The sequence below is a fragment of the Poecile atricapillus genome, chromosome 2 (assembly GCF_030490865.1).
Source record: "Poecile atricapillus isolate bPoeAtr1 chromosome 2, bPoeAtr1.hap1, whole genome shotgun sequence".
Taxonomy (NCBI): domain Eukaryota; kingdom Metazoa; phylum Chordata; class Aves; order Passeriformes; family Paridae; genus Poecile; species Poecile atricapillus.
In genome coordinates, this window is record NC_081250.1 from 93,657,635 (window position 1) to 93,676,321 (window position 18,687).

The 18,687-nt window shown below is 42.0% G+C and overlaps 2 protein-coding genes across 3 annotated transcripts in view; one reads left to right on the forward strand and one right to left on the reverse strand.

Annotated features, from left to right (window-relative positions):
- The window catches only part of SEC61B (SEC61 translocon subunit beta), an 88,949-nt gene extending 80,134 nt beyond the window's left edge, over positions 1-8,815 (reverse strand). The window contains exons 1-4 of one of the 2 annotated variants that reach the window (XM_058830342.1): positions 8,661-8,811; positions 8,463-8,560; positions 7,719-7,820; positions 3,474-3,809 (exon numbers count right to left, since the gene is read on the reverse strand). In XM_058830342.1, the coding sequence (XP_058686325.1) occupies positions 3,722-3,809; positions 7,719-7,820; positions 8,463-8,560; positions 8,661-8,663 (291 nt within the window). In that variant the 5' untranslated portion in view covers positions 8,664-8,811 and the 3' untranslated portion in view covers positions 3,474-3,721. Of the gene's footprint in view, positions 1-3,473; positions 3,810-7,718; positions 7,821-8,462; positions 8,561-8,660 lie in introns of those variants that run through there. The other variant, XM_058830343.1, reaches the window with a different exon arrangement.
- Positions 8,816-8,977: 162 nt separating this feature from the next.
- On the forward strand, positions 8,978-12,117 carry ALG2 (ALG2 alpha-1,3/1,6-mannosyltransferase). The gene is made up of 2 exons (XM_058830340.1): positions 8,978-9,380; positions 11,190-12,117. The coding sequence occupies exons 1-2, from the start codon at positions 9,057-9,059 to the stop codon at positions 12,090-12,092; spliced, it is 1,227 nt and encodes a 408-aa protein (XP_058686323.1). The 5' UTR covers positions 8,978-9,056; the 3' UTR covers positions 12,093-12,117.
- Positions 12,118-18,687: the final 6,570 nt, after the last annotated feature.

Consider the following 18,687-nt stretch of genomic DNA (forward strand, 5'->3'; position numbering starts at 1 on the left):
CCTGCCTTTCAGCAACTTCTGAAATCATAGCAGAAATCACAAATGTTGTAAAAGTTTCCCCTCAATAAAAAAACAAAAAAACAGAGCCTTGCCTCAGAGATCTGAAGCTGAGAATCATTACTATTCTTAGTATATTATTACTAATGCTAAGTTTAGAAAAGTCTTCTATGAAACACATTTATATAAACAGTTAATATGAAGATGTCAATGTAGCCTTATTACCAAAACAGGAAGTATATAACAAGTTAGACTTAGAAGCAATTTCTTTCTGCAGAAAAAAAAACCAAAACCAAAAACCACTGGAAGGAGCATGTGTGTGCACATGTGCGTGTGTTGTGCAGTAGAACTAACCTCGAAAAAGATGGCAAAAGGCAATTCGGAAACACTGAAATTGATGAAGCCCATGTACCTACAGATCAATAGCTCATGGGTGATCAACTTCAGTGTGCAAATACAGGCAAGTGCAAAGGCTAAAGTTTTCCTATCATAAAGGCACTAAAGAAGTCTCTTTCCCCCTTTTCTTCCTGGGTAACAAGTTAAACAAGTTAAACAAGTTAAAAGTGCAAGGCTTTTGCACAGCAGGAGCTTTGAACATCTCCCTCTTCTATCAGTTACCTGTTCCTTCCAACCCTCAAGAACACTGTCTTTTAGCTTCTAAGTCACTGTTAAATTAGACTGAGCCTGCTCTCATACTCAGCTATATAGCTGGGGGGGAAGGAAAACTGTAAGACACAGATGAACTCGTGCAAAAGAACCATCTCCTCATAAAACCCCTTCTTCAGCTGAGGGATAATGGAGTCTGAGGTTGCAAACACTTTCAGTCAAGGATAAAAGGTTCTAGTACTTTATCATCTCTTCTACAGAAATACAAGTTCTTCCAGGTATCTTGAATCCTTAATGTTAACGACGCAAAGTAAAGGTCTTTGAGGACTTAAGAGCCTTCTGCAGCTCCTAAGATATTTACAAGAGTCAGCTCAGTCAAGCTTGTATTTCGATCACATACCATTAGGCATAAAAATCCGAAGTCTTACATAGTCACCTGATACAAAGCTTTTCAAATTACTGTCCTTCTTTGTTTTCTACTTATTACTGAAAGACTAGTTTTCTGTATCACAGATTAGCTACTGTTTATCAGTATAATTTATTCACCCAGGCCAAACAGAATTTCACATTCACTATTAGCCAAAAATCTGGTCTTTGCAACCTGCATTTCTTTACCTCTCTGGAGCTGAAGTTTGATAACCATCAGTTGCAAGACTCCACTACAACTCGTGTACATGAAACACTAAGAATATAAGCATGAATATCCAACAGATTCATGCTAATAATTTAAATAATCACAACTTGGAAACATACAATAGAGAAATCAGGGTTTTAATGAAGTACAAGAAAAATAAAACTACTGGTGCTTCAGCTAGCAGAATCCAACTTAAGTATCACCAGAGGTAAGCTGACACAAAATGTAAAGCCAAGAAAGAGTGGGAATCAATTTGTGCAAAACAAGAGACATTAGGCTCTTTTAATAGTGCATGCTAAAATCCATAATACAGGCCATTCTAGAAAACAAAATATTTAAGCAAGGATAGCACTGTCAAAATAGTCAACATTTTTATACTCAGTTGAATTAAATGTATTCAAAAATTTTTTAAAGGTTTTACAGCAATAAGCTTTCCCCCCATCACTTTTCCAAGATCATCATCAATTCTGGTCTTTAGAAGCAGCAGGACACCAAAAAAGCAAAAATATGGTAGGCTTCAAATAGAATTATTTGATGTGGGAAAACAGCTTTTAGGGACTGGAAGTGTTTAAAAGAAAATTGTTTCCTGCTGTATTAGATAACAGTAAAACGGTGTATTAGAAAACATAGTAAAAAAGAGGTTACGTGCTTTGATATTACTGTTATTCCTTATTCCTACAGTATTTCAGAGTATTCCATTCCTTTTCCTTTGAGCACCACAAATTAGCTCAGCAGAGTCTGTTCACGTGGTCAGCACTACAACTGACCTGCATTTGGTCTTCTCTTTAATTTTCTTGCTGTAAAATGAAATCACTGACTGTACAGAATTTATTTCCTCGCTAAGCAAAGCATTTAAGCCTTATCTCCACCTTTTGAAATGGTGAGCTACTCCCCCTACTTACTTTATTTTCCCTTGTGTTTTAACTTCCCTTCCATATACATAGAGGTAAATGATATACGGATCCTTTTCCCTTTGATGCGTGATTTATTTGTATCAGCTTCCACCTCTTTAGTGGTCTGATACACCACTGCCTTTGAGTCTCCAAAATTCCCTGTTCCTCAGCTTCCAAACCTCTGAAAACACCTTCCTAGTATTACATGCTCTAAGATAATTTTTAGTTCCTGCTCTAAGTCTTCTATCTTTCCCTCCACATTTACATTAGGTACTATGGCATTAGCACAGCTCAAAACTATTACCTCTATAGCCTTGAGACGACATTCCTCATTCTTGTTTTTGTTCAGCAGAGTTTGGTCTTTTCAGAAGTAATGCTAATTAAAGAACTGCTTTAAGAGAGGTGGTAAGAAAGGCTGCTTCTACAACATGCAGTTAGAATTTCTGTCAAGGCTGCATAACTAAGAATATAGTTTTCTCATGATAAGCTCAACCAGGACTCAACATGAACAGAAGGCTAAAATCATTCCATCCAACTTCAAGACCATATTAGCACAGAAATGCTAAAGCACAAATATGTAGATACCTTTAAAAAGGAAGAGGTGTGTCACTGTTCAAAAGGAAAATACTGAACATCCAGAAGTAAACTGGAGTGATTATCTGAAGCAACACTTAGCTATATCTCAGCCTATTTGCATGTCCTGTTGTTTGAAATGAAGGCATTGCTTTTCCAGTCTTCCCATTCCATTTAATTTTCCTTGAAAGAGTCCTGACCTGCAGTCATCGAATCACAGGATATCCTAAGTTGGAAGGGACCCACAAGGATTACTGAAGTCCAGCTCCTGGCCCTGCACAGGACAGCCCCAAGAACCACACCATGTGACCAAGGGTGAAAAATGTCTTTGACAGCTGTGCAATTATTATTTTTAAAATCAGCTAGGTACCAGTTCATGTTGTTCCTCAAGTGCAGCTCGAAAAAACAAACATATAACTTTTATGTATCATGAGCACTGAATAAAGTTCCAACTTGGATTTAGGAAATGAAATAAATAAATCCAACAATTTTTCTGAAGTTAAAAGAACATGACCATCTCAGCACCCGTACCTCAGTTTTATTTCCACAAGGACAGTGGTTACCCTCTCATGTTTGCGAATCTGATTTTGTCTCTTTCATCCACCAAAAAAAAGATCTTCTAGCATAAAATTATATAGCAGCATATAGTTTGGAAGAATCTGATTTGAACTGTTGAAGAGCATTTACTCAGAAATATGTTTATTTATGAAAACCACTAGTAAAATGTGTTAGCTGTGGTATACTGGCAGAGGAAAAAATACAGTTTAGACTGTTTCTATTTCCATATACAACTTTTATTGCAATACCTGTATTCTAAGTGTACAGATACAAATATAAAATGACCCATGGCAGGCTTTAAAGCTGCCCAAGCAGTTAACTGAGAAATTAATTCGGTATTCTAGCCAAAGTTGACAGGACTTCAACAGGTGATAGGAAGCTTCCCCAGTCTCTCTCCAAGAACAACCAGGATCCACCACAGTTTTGGTCCAAGATGTATGCTTTAAGTTGGCAGTTGGTTCTAGGAACGTGTGTATTTACCCCAGATGTGCAGCATAAACACAGAAGCAATAAAAAGAAGACTCATGACCAAAACTGGAACAGGTCCACTAAAAATAAAGAGAAAATGCATTAACATAAAGAAGAAGTCTGTCTTGCCCAAAGGCCAGTCATAATCAGCCAAGTGAGCTCATCAGTTCATATGAAACTGTACAAGAAAACTCTTCTTCCCTTCCCACAGAAACACCTTAAGGCACATGGAAATGAGATAGCCACCTTTATTAAAAACTGCTGCTGCTGCCACTGTTTATGAAGACAGTTCTATACACCCTAAATGTTACATAAAAAAGCACAACAGAGTAACAAAACCCCCCCACTTGTTAAAAAAGCCATTAATGGTTCATTATTATGCATCACTGTTTCCACAGTCTCTGGAAAAGTATCCTCTGTGTTTACAACTCAGATAGCCACCTAAGCAAAGATACAGTAGGATACAAAAACCAACAGAGTCCTCTAGCGGCTACTAAAATTTTGGCAAAAAATTCTCATTAGTTATTTTAGGGATTTTATTTCATTTGAAAACAACGGCAGTAGTGGGTGAGAAACAGGGACTTCTGCTTTCTTGAAAAACATACACAAAGTGGCAAAGCTACATCATTAAATCTTACCTAAAATTAATTTTTTTTTCTTCTTACTTTTATATATTGTATAGAAATTGTATTGTAATGTTTTCAAAAACAGGTTAATCTTAGGGTGCATGTTGATAGCTTCAATCAAGTGTTTCATGCTGTTCTAAGATGCAATAATTACATGAATACACATAACTCTCTTTCATACCAGCTATTTCATACGATGTCATTTCTGATTTTCAACATGCTATTGGGAAATCTGTTATCCAGCCTGCATTACCCTCCAGGGTACTGTTTAGAAGCATGTAAATGCTACAAGAATATAAAGTTTAAAAAAAGGAAACTGAAAATGGATTTGAGAGTTTACTGTCATATTTTTCTTTGAGATCATGATCTACATACTTGAAATGATCACAACTGTAACCTTACATTGAGTTTTAAAACTCAATTATTATCTATCATACCTAGACTTATTTGTTTATGGAGCAATCTGAACACAGGCATAAAGCATTTAGCAAATAAACCAAAAACAAAATAAACAAAGTCCACATACCAGTGACTACACAAGCAACCCCTTCAAGGGGTATCTTTCACTAAGCAACAGAATGCAATTCTCAAACCCCAGCATTTTATGCATATAAATGAATGTATTTATTTTATAATTTTTACTTATTTTTATATATATATATAGGTATACATGAAGGTTTATATACTACATAATATAAATCATAATTTATAGTCCTTACACTGTATCTGAATTACTATTTAATTCATTTGAGCCTTTAGCAGTAGGAATAAGTAAGCTGCTCTGCCAATGGCGCATGGGAACAAAGCAGCACCACTAATGAGAGCAGAATCACATGGAAATAAACAGTGGGGACTGATTGTGTGCTCAGTGGTTTTTTAAACATGCAGATGACATTGAACCCCTAGAGAATAATCAGCTCTCCAATACTGACACATATATCTCATTTCCTCCAGTCTCAAAGAAAACCTGTTGAAACCCTGCAATTCTCCTCTACACACCTGCATCTTCTCAGCCCACCACAAATAAATAAATGGATTCAGACACTTCTAAAGATCTGGTACTGTGCATTCTCAGCATGTCTTTCATAAGGCTGCATATTATACTCAATTTGACTTTCTGTCCACAGGAAAACCCAAGACAAGATACGGGAACCACAGGTACAAAGTAACCCAAAAGGACAAACAAGTTTGGGTTTAGTTTTCTTTTCAAAGCATGTAATCTCCAAGCTTAAAAGAGAAAAAGATCATATCCCCTCTCAGCCAAATCCTCCACAACTCCCTTCCACTAGTAGTTGTTCTTAAAGGCATAAGCATCTTGAAGCATCTTGTAATGCAAATAAAGGATCTTTCCTGAGGGGAACCACCTTGCCTATTCAACATATTTATTATTTTGGATGTTGAACACAGATACAAAATACCCAAAGCATCAACCTAATTCTGCATGATATAAAATACAAAAACTTTCTTATCTAGAGAGAAATTCCCCTCATTGTAGCTAGTATGGATTAACCTGTTCTCAAGTGGTTTTATGTACTTTTTTCATAATAATTTTAAGAATTTCCATTTAAATAATACGGAAAAACACCAAAAAAAGCCCACCTGCCACCACTACCAGGCTAAGCTTTCCCACTGCTTTATGCAGTAGTGATCACAACCCTTTCTAAAAACAACTTCAGCTGAAGGACTTCACTGAGGAAATCACAAACGCTTAATAATTCATTCTCACTTTAAAGCCCACTAAAGAGGACAGAGATAATAACAATTGGTTTCTATGGGAAAAAAAAAAATTTGAAAAAGATTATCTAGAAAGCCGTAAGAAAGGTGCTACCAAGCCATGGCTCAGAAAATGTTACATCTAGTGTGGGGTGATTTGTAAAGCCAACTCACTTTTATATATTTGATTCCTTCATTAAAAGCCTGACCATACAGTTACTGAAAGTAACTTCCAAAAAAACCACTTCCACTGCTCCAAAATCTTTAAATCAGGAACCACTATGTCGCAACATAAATAGACGGGAAAATTTGTTTACTGATCTGCTTGCACTAAAGACGAGAACAACTGAGTGGCCATTCAGCACCAAAAGTGAAATCAAAATATTGAGACAGAAACTTAGCAGAATTGTTAAAGCTTGTATCACAAGTATATAAAAAAAAATCATAATGCCCTTCTTGTTTCTTTTCTCTTTGGAATAATTCATTTTTTAAATTGAACTTCAGTAGACCAAACAACAGAGAAAACAGTTGCCCTGCCTATCTGCATAGATTTGCTCTAGAACACCATTGCTGCTCATTGTCTTTGCCTTGTCTCCTTTCTGGACTCAGAATGGAGTAAGCAAGGCAGAACAGCACCACTTTGTAGTTTGCTGGATACTTTTTTTAAAGTTTCAAGTTCATATGAAAATGAAAACACATAAGACAACCTCAAAGGAAGGATTACTCATGGAACTATCACGACATAGCCTATCACCAGCCTTTCCCCAAATGTTCTATTTGTGCAGCTAGCAGTAGCCCTAGTCTTGAAGAATTCCAAAAGAAAATATTAATGGATTTGAGAAAAAAAGAACAAGCAACAGGGTCAGCCCTGAGCATCTCAAGACTTTCCAACACAGTAAGAACAAGAGCTCACAAACAGTAATTCTACAATAAGCACAAATCTCCACACAGGATATAACTTGGCATGCACTCATGAGCTCAACTATACCTTCCACCTTTGTTACCTAAGTGTGAGGCTGCAGTTTGTTTAGAAAGTCATCTGCATGACTCAGACTGATCAAAAGAGTAAAAACTTAGGTTCTCTTTATAGTTTAAGGGACACTACCAGGTATCTGACCATAATCTTGGAATATTCACCTTGTGAAAATGGAGACATACAAGTTATTGGCATGCTATTCGCTAGGCAAGTTCAGCTACAGTAATTTATCTGTAGTTTTTTAACAAAAACATCTGATGCAAGCATATGGTATATCAGTTATATTGTATTTTCAAGGGGTGTACAGGATCATAATACAGCTATTATAAGACAAAACACAAGATTTTTACTTAAAAGGGAATGAAAACATGCACATAGATGCTTAAATACATTAAGACCAGTGATCTTTCTCAACTTTAAAGTGATTGCTCATAGCCTTCGAAGACCACTTAGGGTAAACTTTGGCAATTACAAAGTACAGCTTGTACCTACCTTTTTAAAACTACTGTAACTTTCTTCTCCAGGGTTACAGATTAAATGTCATCCCAACCACCAACTCACCAAGTTTTCCCATGCACACCAGAACACTGACAGATTATTATTAATTCAAAGACTGAAAGACAACACAAGCAGGGGAACCCTCAAGCCTGCCACCACCTATTAATCCAACTTACACTTTGAGACCTGGAGAGTCCTCAGTGTAGAACCGCCACATCCCACCAGTCCCTGTGGACGTGGCACGGCCTGCGCTCCTTGTCCCACAGCTGGCATTTTTCCTTTAAGGGATGACAGAAGGAAACAAAGACCAAACAACATGTTAGTACTCCACCACCTTCTTGGACCAAGCAGCCCAGGAGACAGCAGAAACAATACACTTCACAGAATCAACTGGATTGGTAAAGACCTCTAAGATCATCAAGTCTGACCTATGACCCAAAACCACCGTGTCAACTAGACAATGGCACCAAGTGCCATATCCAATTTTTCCTTAACTGTCTTCAGGGGCAGTGACTCCACCAACTTCATGGGCAGCCCATTCCAGTGTCTAATCGCCCCTTCCTCCTGACGTCCAAGCTAAACATCCCCTGACGCAGCTTAAGACTTGTGCTCCCCTATCCTGTCACTAGTTGCCTGGGAGAAGACACAGACCCTCACCTGGCCACACCCTCCTTTCAGGTGGTTGTAGAGAACGATAAGGTTTCCCCCGAGCCTCCTTTTCTCCGGGCTAAACACCCCCAGCTCCCTCAGCCGCTCCTCATAGCTCTTGCCCTGCAGACCCCTCCCCAGCAGCGTTTTCCTTCTCTGGCCTGGCATCAGCCCGTGCTGCCACGTCGGCAGAGGGCACCAGCCCGGGAGCCCGGCAAGCAGAGCACGACGGGGGCGAGGGCTGTCCCCGGGGAGCCGCGGCGGGCACCCACCTCTGCCGGACGGTGGATCCCGCGGCGCGGGGAGCCACAGCCTTGCTGGGGGAGCGCCCGGAGGAGCCGACGCTGGTGGCGCTGGGGTTGGGCCCGGGCTGCGGAGAGAGGAGAGAAGCGGGAGAGAGTGAGAGGCGGCGGGCACAGCCGGCGGGGAAGAGGCGCCTCAGCCACCCCCCGCCTCGGGCAGCCTCTCACCATGGCGGCGGCGCTGGCTCGGGCTCGGTGCGGTCTCACACACGCTCCGCTGCAGCCGCTCCGGCCACGTCCCTGCCCGCATCAGGCTCCGCCCCGCGCCGCGCAAACCGGGGCACGGGGCTTCCCCGGATAATGCCTGAGCAGCACCAGCCCCTTATTGCCGTACCCCTCGCTCGGCGGCCGCTTTCCGAGCCCGCCGTCCCCCGAGACGCCTCGGTCGCGCCCGCTCCTTGCGCAGCGGCCGGGCCGGCGCGGGGCCGCGGGGAACGGCGCGTCGGGCGGCAGCGGGGCCGCCCGGCGGGCGGGGCGGGCGGGAAGGCCCGGGAGGAAGGGAAGGAAGGCTGACGTGTCCCACCGGGGCTGCCGGGCTGCGCATGCGACCCCGCGGCAGCGGCCATGGAGGAGGCGGGAGGAGCGGGCCCGTCCGTGCTGTTCCTGCACCCGGACCTGGGGCTGGGCGGCGCGGAGCGGCTGGTGGTGGACGCGGCGCTGGCGCTGCGGGCGCGGGGCTGCCGGGTGCAGATCTGGACGGCGCACTACGATCCCGGGCGCTGCTTCGCCGAGACGCGCGGGCTGGCGGTGCGGAGGGCGGGCGGCTGGCTCCCGCGCAGCCTGTGCGGCCGTGGGCACGCCCTGTGCGCGGCCCTCCGCATGATCTTCGTGGCCCTCTACGTGCTGCTGCTCAGCGGGGAGACCTTCGACGCCTTCGTGTGCGACCAGGTGCGGGCACGGGAGCGCCGCTGCCGGGATGCGGGGATGCTGGTGCTCTAAACAGAATCACAGAATTGTTAGGGTTGGAAGGGGCCTCTGGTGATCATCTACTCAAAACCTCGTGCCAAAGCAGGGTCACCTGCAGCCGGTGATGTAGGCACGCGTCCAGATGGGTTTGGAGTGTCTTCAGAGAGGGAGACTCCACTACCTCCCTGGACAGCCTTTTCCAGTGTTCCGCCACCCTCAATGTTCTTGTGGATGTAGAAGTTCTTGTGTTTAGTTTGTGGCCACTGCTCCTCGTCTTGTCACTGGGCACTACTAAAAAGAGTCTGGCACCATCCTCTTGAGACCTTTGAGATATTTATATGAATTAATAAGATCCCCTCCTAGTCTTCTCTTCTCTAGACTAAACTGGCCCAGTTCTTGCAGTCTCTCATAAGAGGGATGCTCCAGAGCCCTGGAGTATCAAATCCGCACAAAGTCGGATTCATTATATGGTGTGCAACAAGCTATACTCCAGAGAGAGACATAGATTGTTCATTTCAGAGCTGTGCAAGCCTGGCTGCCCCATGGTGTTCCACAAATTAAGGACATTCCATCAGGCTTTCTGTGCCATTTTCTATACACAGAAACTCAGAGTTAGTTACTTCCCAAATGCAGCTTCTCATAATGTTATGTTTAGTTAGCAATTTCAAGAGAAGGGAAGTGAAGCTGGGGGAGGATCTGGAGCACAACTCTATGAGGAGTGGCTGAGGGAGCTGGGATGTCTAGCTGGGAGTAAAGGAGACTCAGGGGGACCTTTTTGTCCTCTGCAACTGCCTGAAAGGATGTTCTAGCAGGTGGGGATTGGTGTCCCTGGCAGCTAATGCTAGAATGAGAGAATATGGTCTTAAACTGCACCAGAGAATACTTAGCTTGGACATTAGGAAGAATTTCTTCTGAGAGAGTCGTTATATGTTGGACTGCCCAAGGAGGTGATGGAATCAACCTCCCTGAATATATTTAAGGAAAGATTGGATGTGGCCCTTTATGCCATGGTCTGGTTGACACAGTGGTGTTGGGTTATTGTTTGGACTCAGTGATCACTTTTCCAACCTAATTGATCCTGTGATTCTGTACAAGTTACATAACCCCAGCTAACTCCTACACTTGCTCAGGGAAATGATCTTCACCTGAGAAGGGGTCTTTCTGACCTGTAGGTGTGTTTTTTAGTGTTATAATGAACATGGTTTACCTATATGATACATGGACCTTCAGTATTTTGGCAAGTTAGCAATGTATACATAGACAAATCAACTTCTTGATTGACTACATCCTTTAGGCTTGTTAGTTCCAGCATGTTGTTGACTAAGGGATGCTAGTTGTTGCCAGTTCCACTGATTAGGTCTTCTTTCTTGCTGATTAGGCTTGAAAGTATACAAATACCTTACATCAAAGAGCATACTGACTTTAGATAATCTTGACATATTCCACATTTTGAAGTTTACCTCTTATATTTTGGGGCAGCTGGAGGGAGAGGATGCCACCGCCGCTTGGACTCTGCTCCCAGCAACCCTGGGAGTCGCAGAAGGAGGTGCTTGGAGAAGTCCTGGGGCTTGTTGGGACCTTGGTGGGGAGCAAGGAGAAATTATAGGGCCACAAGAGGTCCTTGATGAAGCAGTACAACTCGATGTGCTTGTGTAGGGAAGAGGGAGAAGGCACTTGGCTTGCAAAACTCAGTGGCTCCCAGAGCATGGCTTTGAAATCACATGTACACTCTGGTGACACTGACACAAATAATTAACCTCTCCTCTTGTCCCATCTCTCCGGTTGCACTAGGTGTCTGCCTGCATTCCTGTACTTAGACTGGCCAGAACCCGTAAGAAAGTTTTGTTTTACTGTCACTTTCCCGATCAACTGCTGACCAAGAGAGAATCTTTCCTGAAGCGCCTCTACAGATTGCCGCTCGACTGGCTGGAAGAGTACACGACTGGCATGGCAGACTGCATCGTTGTGAACAGCAAGTTCACTGCCAGCGTGTTCAAAGACACCTTTAAGTCCCTATCTCACATAAACCCAGATGTCCTCTACCCATCGCTCAACATCAGTAGCTTTGAAGAAATTGTTCCTGCAGACACAGCCGATCTGATACCGAAGAAGAAAAAGTTCTTGTTTCTTTCCATTAATAGGTATGAGAGAAAAAAGAATCTAGCATTGGCTCTCGAAGCTTTGCATGAACTTCGGGGGAGACTTGGTTCTCATGAGTGGGATGAAGTTCACCTGGTTATGGCAGGTGGTTATGATAAGCGAGTTCTGGAAAACGTGGAGCACTATGAAGAGTTGAGGAGACTCGCAGACAAGCTTGGTGTTAATGACCATGTGACTTTTCTGAGATCATTCTCAGATGAACAGAAGATCTCTCTTTTTAGTAACTCTGTATGTGTGCTTTATACACCAAGCAATGAACATTTCGGCATTGTCCCTTTGGAGGCAATGTATATGAGATGTCCAGTTATAGCAGTTAATTCAGGTGGTCCTTTAGAATCAATCTCACATAATGTTACAGGATTTTTGTGTGATCCTCTGCCAACCCAATTTGCTGATGCCATGGAAAAAATTGTGAGAGATCCTCTCTTAAAAGACACAATGGGAGCAGCTGGGAGAGTGAGAGTTATGGAAAAATTTTCTTCAGAAGCTTTCTCAGAACAGCTGTACCAATACATACGCAGATTAACAGAATAAAATTATATTCCTGTGTTATATTTTACACCATTGTGTTTCTCATTTGTGTGGGGGACCAGTATTCATTGTGACTGAAAAAGAACTAGGGATATCTGAATGTCCTTGTTTTGCTTCTTGTGCTGCCTTATGTCACTTGACACACAGAAGGAGCAAAATATGTCCCACTGTGTCATTAGAAGGTTAAAATTTTCATGTGGTAGACTGATCTGCCATTGCAGGATTGTCTTTTGTGTACTGTGCTTTGGAAAAATGAAAAGTTAAATGGCAGTAACTTACTAGGAAAATTACTGCATGTTTTATTTAATACTGTATGGAATGGCTGATTCAATTTACAAAATTTGGGTTTGTCCAGATATGACCCACGGAGCCTTATTTTTATGTATTTAAAATGGTCATCAGTAATTTTTAAGTAAAAGGGCTGTCTCAGATAAAGTATGGAGAGAATTTCACAGTCCAGCCAACTGCATGTTTCAAAAACCCAGCAGTGTTAGGAATATAAATGGTATGATCTTTCAATGATTGACCTTTTACTGTGCTTTTCCAATTGCATTAGTCACACTGGGTGTCAGAAAAGCATACAGGTGTGTGAGCAGGAGGAAGTGAGACTAGAATAACACCAAGGATATCAGGCAAAAAGGTTAATGCTAAAATCTGTCTGTTCGTTACCTGTAATGCTTGAAGATGTAATTGGACTTTGGGAATTTCTGGTTTGTAGATACTTAAATGATTTTCCCTATATTTAACATTTCATTCTAAATGACAGCACACTTCTAAGAAAGGGGTTAACCTGGACCAAGAAATAAAGACATTTTATTTTGCCTAATTTAGTGGTAGCTTTATGTTTTCCTAAAGCAGTGAGTGTACATGTGACAGTACTGTGATAGTACTGTGATTTTTTTTCCAAGCTGGTCTGGGGAAAGGAATACATTTTCTGTTCATCTACCCCTCTTTAAGTGCGTCTTTATGAGTTGATGGTTCTGTTTGGTTATAACACACATTTGGTTATAATTTAATTTTAAGTGTAAAAATAGATCCAGTGAAATCCAGTGTTAGCTATAAAATACAATTTGTAGTGTGGTATGAAATACAATTTTTAGTCTGAATTCTGCAATTTCTATTTAAGATAATTTCGGGCATTTCCACATTAGTACTTCATGACAGAGAGACCATTTTTGTTGCTCAGAACCAAAACCCAGGTCTCTATACTTATCAGGCTTTTATTTGAAGTAAAACAAAAAAAAAAAACCCACAAAGTTTGTCCTTATCTTTAATCAAGAAGTTGGAAAACTCTAGTTTTTATTCATTACAGAGTGAGAGCAGATGGTCTCAGAGCCCGTATTTCCTACATTTCTGTTCAGTCAGAAAAACTGGCAAGCCTGAGTCCATACTCTGTTCCTGCGTTTTTGCTCCTTTCTGACCCTTGAAAGTTTTCCTAAATCTTTGTGCAACTTTTTCATCATAGGTGTGGCAGTGGATGACTAAAGGACCAGAAGAGACGGGGAAACTATCTGTGGTCAGATAAACACCCTCAAGTCATGTTTGGCCTCAGTTTTAAGTTCCATTTAGAAGGTACAAGGTGGTTGGGGCCAATTCCTGTGCTTGCTTAGTCTGTGTTACTTTCTCCTCTCTCAGTTGTGCTGGAGTTAACCTGGAGCCTTTAGAGACACACAGGTGCACGCTTGCCAGCATAGCTGCAGGGGTAGCTCAGTTTCTGCTCCAGCCTTGGCCTCCAGCCCCTTCCTGAGCTGTGTTGCTGGCAGGCATGTGCCTAGTCCTATATCCTGCAGCTTCTGTTCACTGAATTTCATGGATTCCACTTGGACCTGACCTGCCATCTCACATTTACCTGGTGATCATTGTGTCTGTCATCAGCTGCTACTGTCACCAGGCTGCCCTGTTTGGGTACTGTGCCCTGGTTGGTGAGGTCACTGTCCCGTGATGTGATCTCCCCTGACTTTTCAGTCGTCCCTTGCAGAGCAGCCCCATCCCTGCTGCTTCATGGCTGGTAGGTTGGGCCATGTGGAGCCTGAGGCTGACTGCACGGAGCCTGGCCTTCAGGCTCCCCATCGACTGCAGATTAGGCTCAGATTCCTGCAGGGAGCTGTGGTCAATGCGTAGGAGCGTGGCAGAGCACTGCATGCTACTTCAAGATCTCTTGCTTTCCATTTTGAGAAACCTCATCTAGTAAGAGTTTTCCCTGCACATTGAAGGAAGGTTGGACCACATGGTCTTTAAAGGTCCCTTCCAACCCAAACCTTTCTGTGGTTTCATGGTGTTCCAGAACCATTCAGTGGGGACTGCACAATTATATTAGGATTTATTAGTTAGGTATGGCTAATCTTTACAGCCTATCCAGGTACCATATATCCCAAGGGACATTAGATCAACAGTAGTAATATCCCAGAGCAATGTGGATTGTGACTGTGGAAGACAATGGCCATGTGGTCCAAAACCAGGTGATGTAGTTAATATAAATAGTTTTCAGAGGGACTGCAACTGCAGTGGGCAAGCACTGGAGAGCTTGAGCTCCATCAGGGGAAGTAGTTGGCCAATAAATACACAAATCAGTTGACTCTGGAAACTGGGTGTGAAAAGCAAGCCCCTTTAAAGTCTATGTCCGTGTGTGACCCTCAAAATGAGATGGTTAGGACTGGCTTACCCCTGAGCTTGGGCCCATCTATCAGTTGTGTTCAAGCCAGCACCACTGTTGGTTCTTCTGTTGCCTCAAGAGTGCACTCCCATGCCTCAGAGGCAGCTTGGATTGCCAGGTCCTGTTTGTCTCAGATAAAAAATCGCTGTTCGTGGGAGTGATCTGTATACAGAAAAAGACGAAGTGGCATGGCTCCTGCTTTGGACTTGATTATGGGACAGTATAGCCCCTATGGCCCAGAGACATCTGCTTCCATAATGAAATGCCAGCCAAGACTTCAGCAGGACAGTAAGGCAGGATGTGGTGAAATGACTCTTTCTGTTCCTCAGGAGCTTCGTTTGCTTCTTATGCCCGTGGGAAGTGAGGTCCCTTCCACGTAGGTACCACTAGAAGGACAATAACACTGGAAAAGCCAGTTTTGAATTATGAAAAGAAGCTGGCAAAAATTCTAAGAGATTCTGCATTTCCTGCATGCTAGAAGGGAATGAGCAGAAAAGTGCTTTCTGAACTAGATACAGACACTATGAGGATCTTTTACTGTTTGCTCTCTCCTGTGCTCTGACCACCTTCCATGGTTCTACACATAATATGCTGCACAGTCTGCTTGATAACTGTGTAGTGGTATTCTCAGCATCTTCACGTTCTCCAGCACACAACAGGCACACAGGCTATGCCAGGGAGGTCCTGCGTCACTTGCAGCAGTGATGACTCCATGTCAAACCCCGGAAATCACCTCTTTTCAGCAGCACAGGGTGGAGTTCCTGGAATACATAGTGGACCCTGACTACTGCCATGTTGATCCCGGATAGGTTGAAGCCACCTTAAAATGGGAGGCTCCTGTGAAGGGTCAGAAAGCCCCATACTTTTTTCCTGACAAAAAATATGGAGTACTGGCAGTGGAAGTAGAGTGTCAGATCAAGAAATTAAATCTGTGATTGTTCTTAAATGTTTTCAGCTTATGCTGTGACTTGTGTTTTTATGCTCTTATGAGCCCTGAGGTTGACTCAGTTGATTAAAGCAGGGTGCTAATAATGCCAAGGTGGGGTGTTTGATCCCTGCATGGGCCATTCACTTAAGAGTCAAGCTCAACGATCTTTGCGGATCCCTTTCAATTCAGATATTCTGTGATCCTGTGAAGGTATGTTTCTGTTCTCTTGAGTGTCTCTTCATCTAGTCTCATATTGTCATGGAATCATAGAGTGGTTAGGGTTTGAAGAGATATTAAGGATAATCTTGTTCCAACTGCCACGGGCAGAGTCACCCACCACCAAAGCAAAGTTGGTTGCTCAAAACTCCATCCAACCTGGCCTTTTCCTAGTGCTGTTTTAAAGACCCATACATGAAAACAAAGCTTTAGATTTTCAGAACAAAGAGACTTCTCATTTCAGAAGTGCAGGCACTCAGTTCCTTATTTTATTACAGTGTAGCTTTGTTTCCTCTCTACTTCCTCTCTTCCTTTTTGGAAATCCAACAGGAATCTTGATTATGGACATAGAATCCAGGATGTTTTTGTCACTGACAAGCTCCCTGTCAATTAAATGGAAGTAGCTCCATCATGAGAGGACAGTAAGTAATCCCATATCTTACAAGTCAGCATGTTCTAGTGTATCTATCAAGTACATTCTTTTGTGCTGTCTCTAGACCAACACAACACAGGAAAAAAAGGCTGACCAGTTCTGAGTTTCCAAAAAAGCAGGTTTTTAACAGTAATTTTTGTACCTGTTTTGAACCTGTTCCAGAAATCCATACTTTTTCCTCTTTTCTCCTTTATTTAAATAATAAAAAAAAATATTAGTTTTCTTTAAATCAAATTGCATATGCCTTGTGCAATCTGCTGTCAGAAGAAATATTAAATATTGGACTAGTATACTAAATAAGTTATCATTAGATTACAAGAAAATGGAAGTTTTCAATTCATATCCCACTAGTGTGGTGTGAAGGGTGATGCAAGAAAAAGAAAATGGCAGCAAGGAGGATTTAATCTCTTATTTTCTCAGCAGATTTGCATATCCTGCTACCTTCTCTAACACCCCAAATTAATAAAAACAAGACAAATAAAGAAGTTGTTTAAAGCATAATTGGAAAAATAGGGGCAGAGTATATGCAGACTATTAGGTGTAAGCAAAGAGTCAAGGAGAGAGGTGATCTGGCTTTAGGGTTTCTTCACTCACCAATACTGTAGGTTTGTTGGCTCTGCCTTTGCACTTTCCTTCTTCAATTTACTTTTAATCTAGTCAATAAGATAGGGCACAAATAAATAATTTAATATGCATCTTTCTATACACTCAGATTCTAGAAACAAATCTGAAAATTTTGTGATTAAGGCAACCTGACACTGCTGGGCTTTTTCTTTCTCCTCCCCTTTTATTCATATTTTTTTTTACAATTTTACACAATATAAAAAATTTATAGATTTTAACATTTGCATGGAGTCTATAAAAACCTCATGCTACATTATCATATTGGTAAACTTTATTATTTTTTATTATGGCTTTATCCTCTCTCCTGGATGAAATGGCTGATATTTTATTTTGAATTGTAATTTATTATACAGTTAGTATCACAAGGGTATTTTTAATGAAACAATAACTGTAGAATACTGAAAATATATAGTATTAAGGAAGGGGTGTATTCAATGACATGAATGTTAAGACAAACAATATAGAAGGAAAGGCATTTTAATTGTAGTTATCCTTATCTGTTTTTATGGTTAGAGTAGAATGTGACCCAAAAAGAAATAAATTAGGGCTTAGTCTCTATTGATTTATGGGTGTACCGCTCTTTAGTGCCCATTATTCTATGCCCAAGATTAATTGAGTTGGTTCCAGATTTTTGCACTATTGGTCATATGAGAAGACCAACAAGTTTTACCTCATGAACTCTGAGACAGATCTATTAACATTATAGTATCTTTATGACTCAAATTTTTGTGCACTGAAAAAGAGAAAAATTATAATGACTGACAAAAGGAAAAGAGAAATTTTCAGTGGTTTTACACGGAGAAGGGGAGCGAAAGTTGCTAAGTTTAAAAACCCATACTTAAGATAATCAGTCCTGGGGAAACTGGTCTTTAAACAACCTCCTTTACAGGCACACACACATATTTTGATTTAATTAACTATTCCCCTCACAATTACACACAGAACTCTTGCATTGTATAGCAAGCTTTGTGCAAGACAACAATGTGTCTCCCATTGGAACCCTGCTTTTAGCACCTGGCAAGAGACAGAGCATTTACCTCCTTCATCCCCCTTTTAACCCCTGTTTTCTTAACAAACTGAATGTCAAGAAGCCTAATGTGACAAAGGACATCTCGGTGGGATCTAGTGACTGGAGTCTGGCAGGGCATTTGGTGCCCCACCAAGGTGAGAGAGGCCCAAGAAGAGTTCTTACCAGAGCAGTGCAGAGTATGGAGCCACTGAATGAAGTGGGGGCTCAGCAGTGGTCAGGGAGAATGAAACCATGTTGGTGCTGACAAAGGAAACATCGTTCAAATAGGCCAGGGAGAAATCCTGGGCAACCTCCATTCCCAGGTATCTCAGTTTCTCTCCCATCAAAGCTTTCTCTTACCTCTCACACATGTCTGGATTCAGTCAACACAGAGTGCCCAGGGAGCAGGAAGGACTACTTGGTCACTAAGGAACAGGGAGCCAGGAGCTGTGTGCCATGAAGTGCACATCCCACAGTGTCCAGGTAAGGTGAGCAGGGCAGACCTGGAGATGTGTGAATTACAGATCATGGCTCTGAACTTACCAGAACTTGCCCAGCTCTGAACTTAGCAGAAACGAAACCAGAAAGTAGCCTTTGCTCCAGGTAAATGACTGTATCAGCTGGGTGAATGCACTGGCTGTGTAGCTGTTGGTTTTATTGGTTTAAAAAAAACAATACATACACACCAGTACAACTCAGTGTGGATTACAGCATACAAACAACAAAAGTGGTGGT

What these genes read in the sequence shown, in the direction of transcription:
- ALG2 (XM_058830340.1), top strand. Translation starts at nt 9,057, where the DNA reads ATGGAGGAGGCGGGAGGAGCGGGCCCGTCCGTGCTGTTCCTGCACCCG. An exon ending in ACGCCTTCGTGTGCGACCAG is followed by an intron (nt 9,381 to 11,189) that starts GTGCGGGCACGG and finishes CGGTTGCACTAG; the next exon opens with GTGTCTGCCTGCATTCCTGT.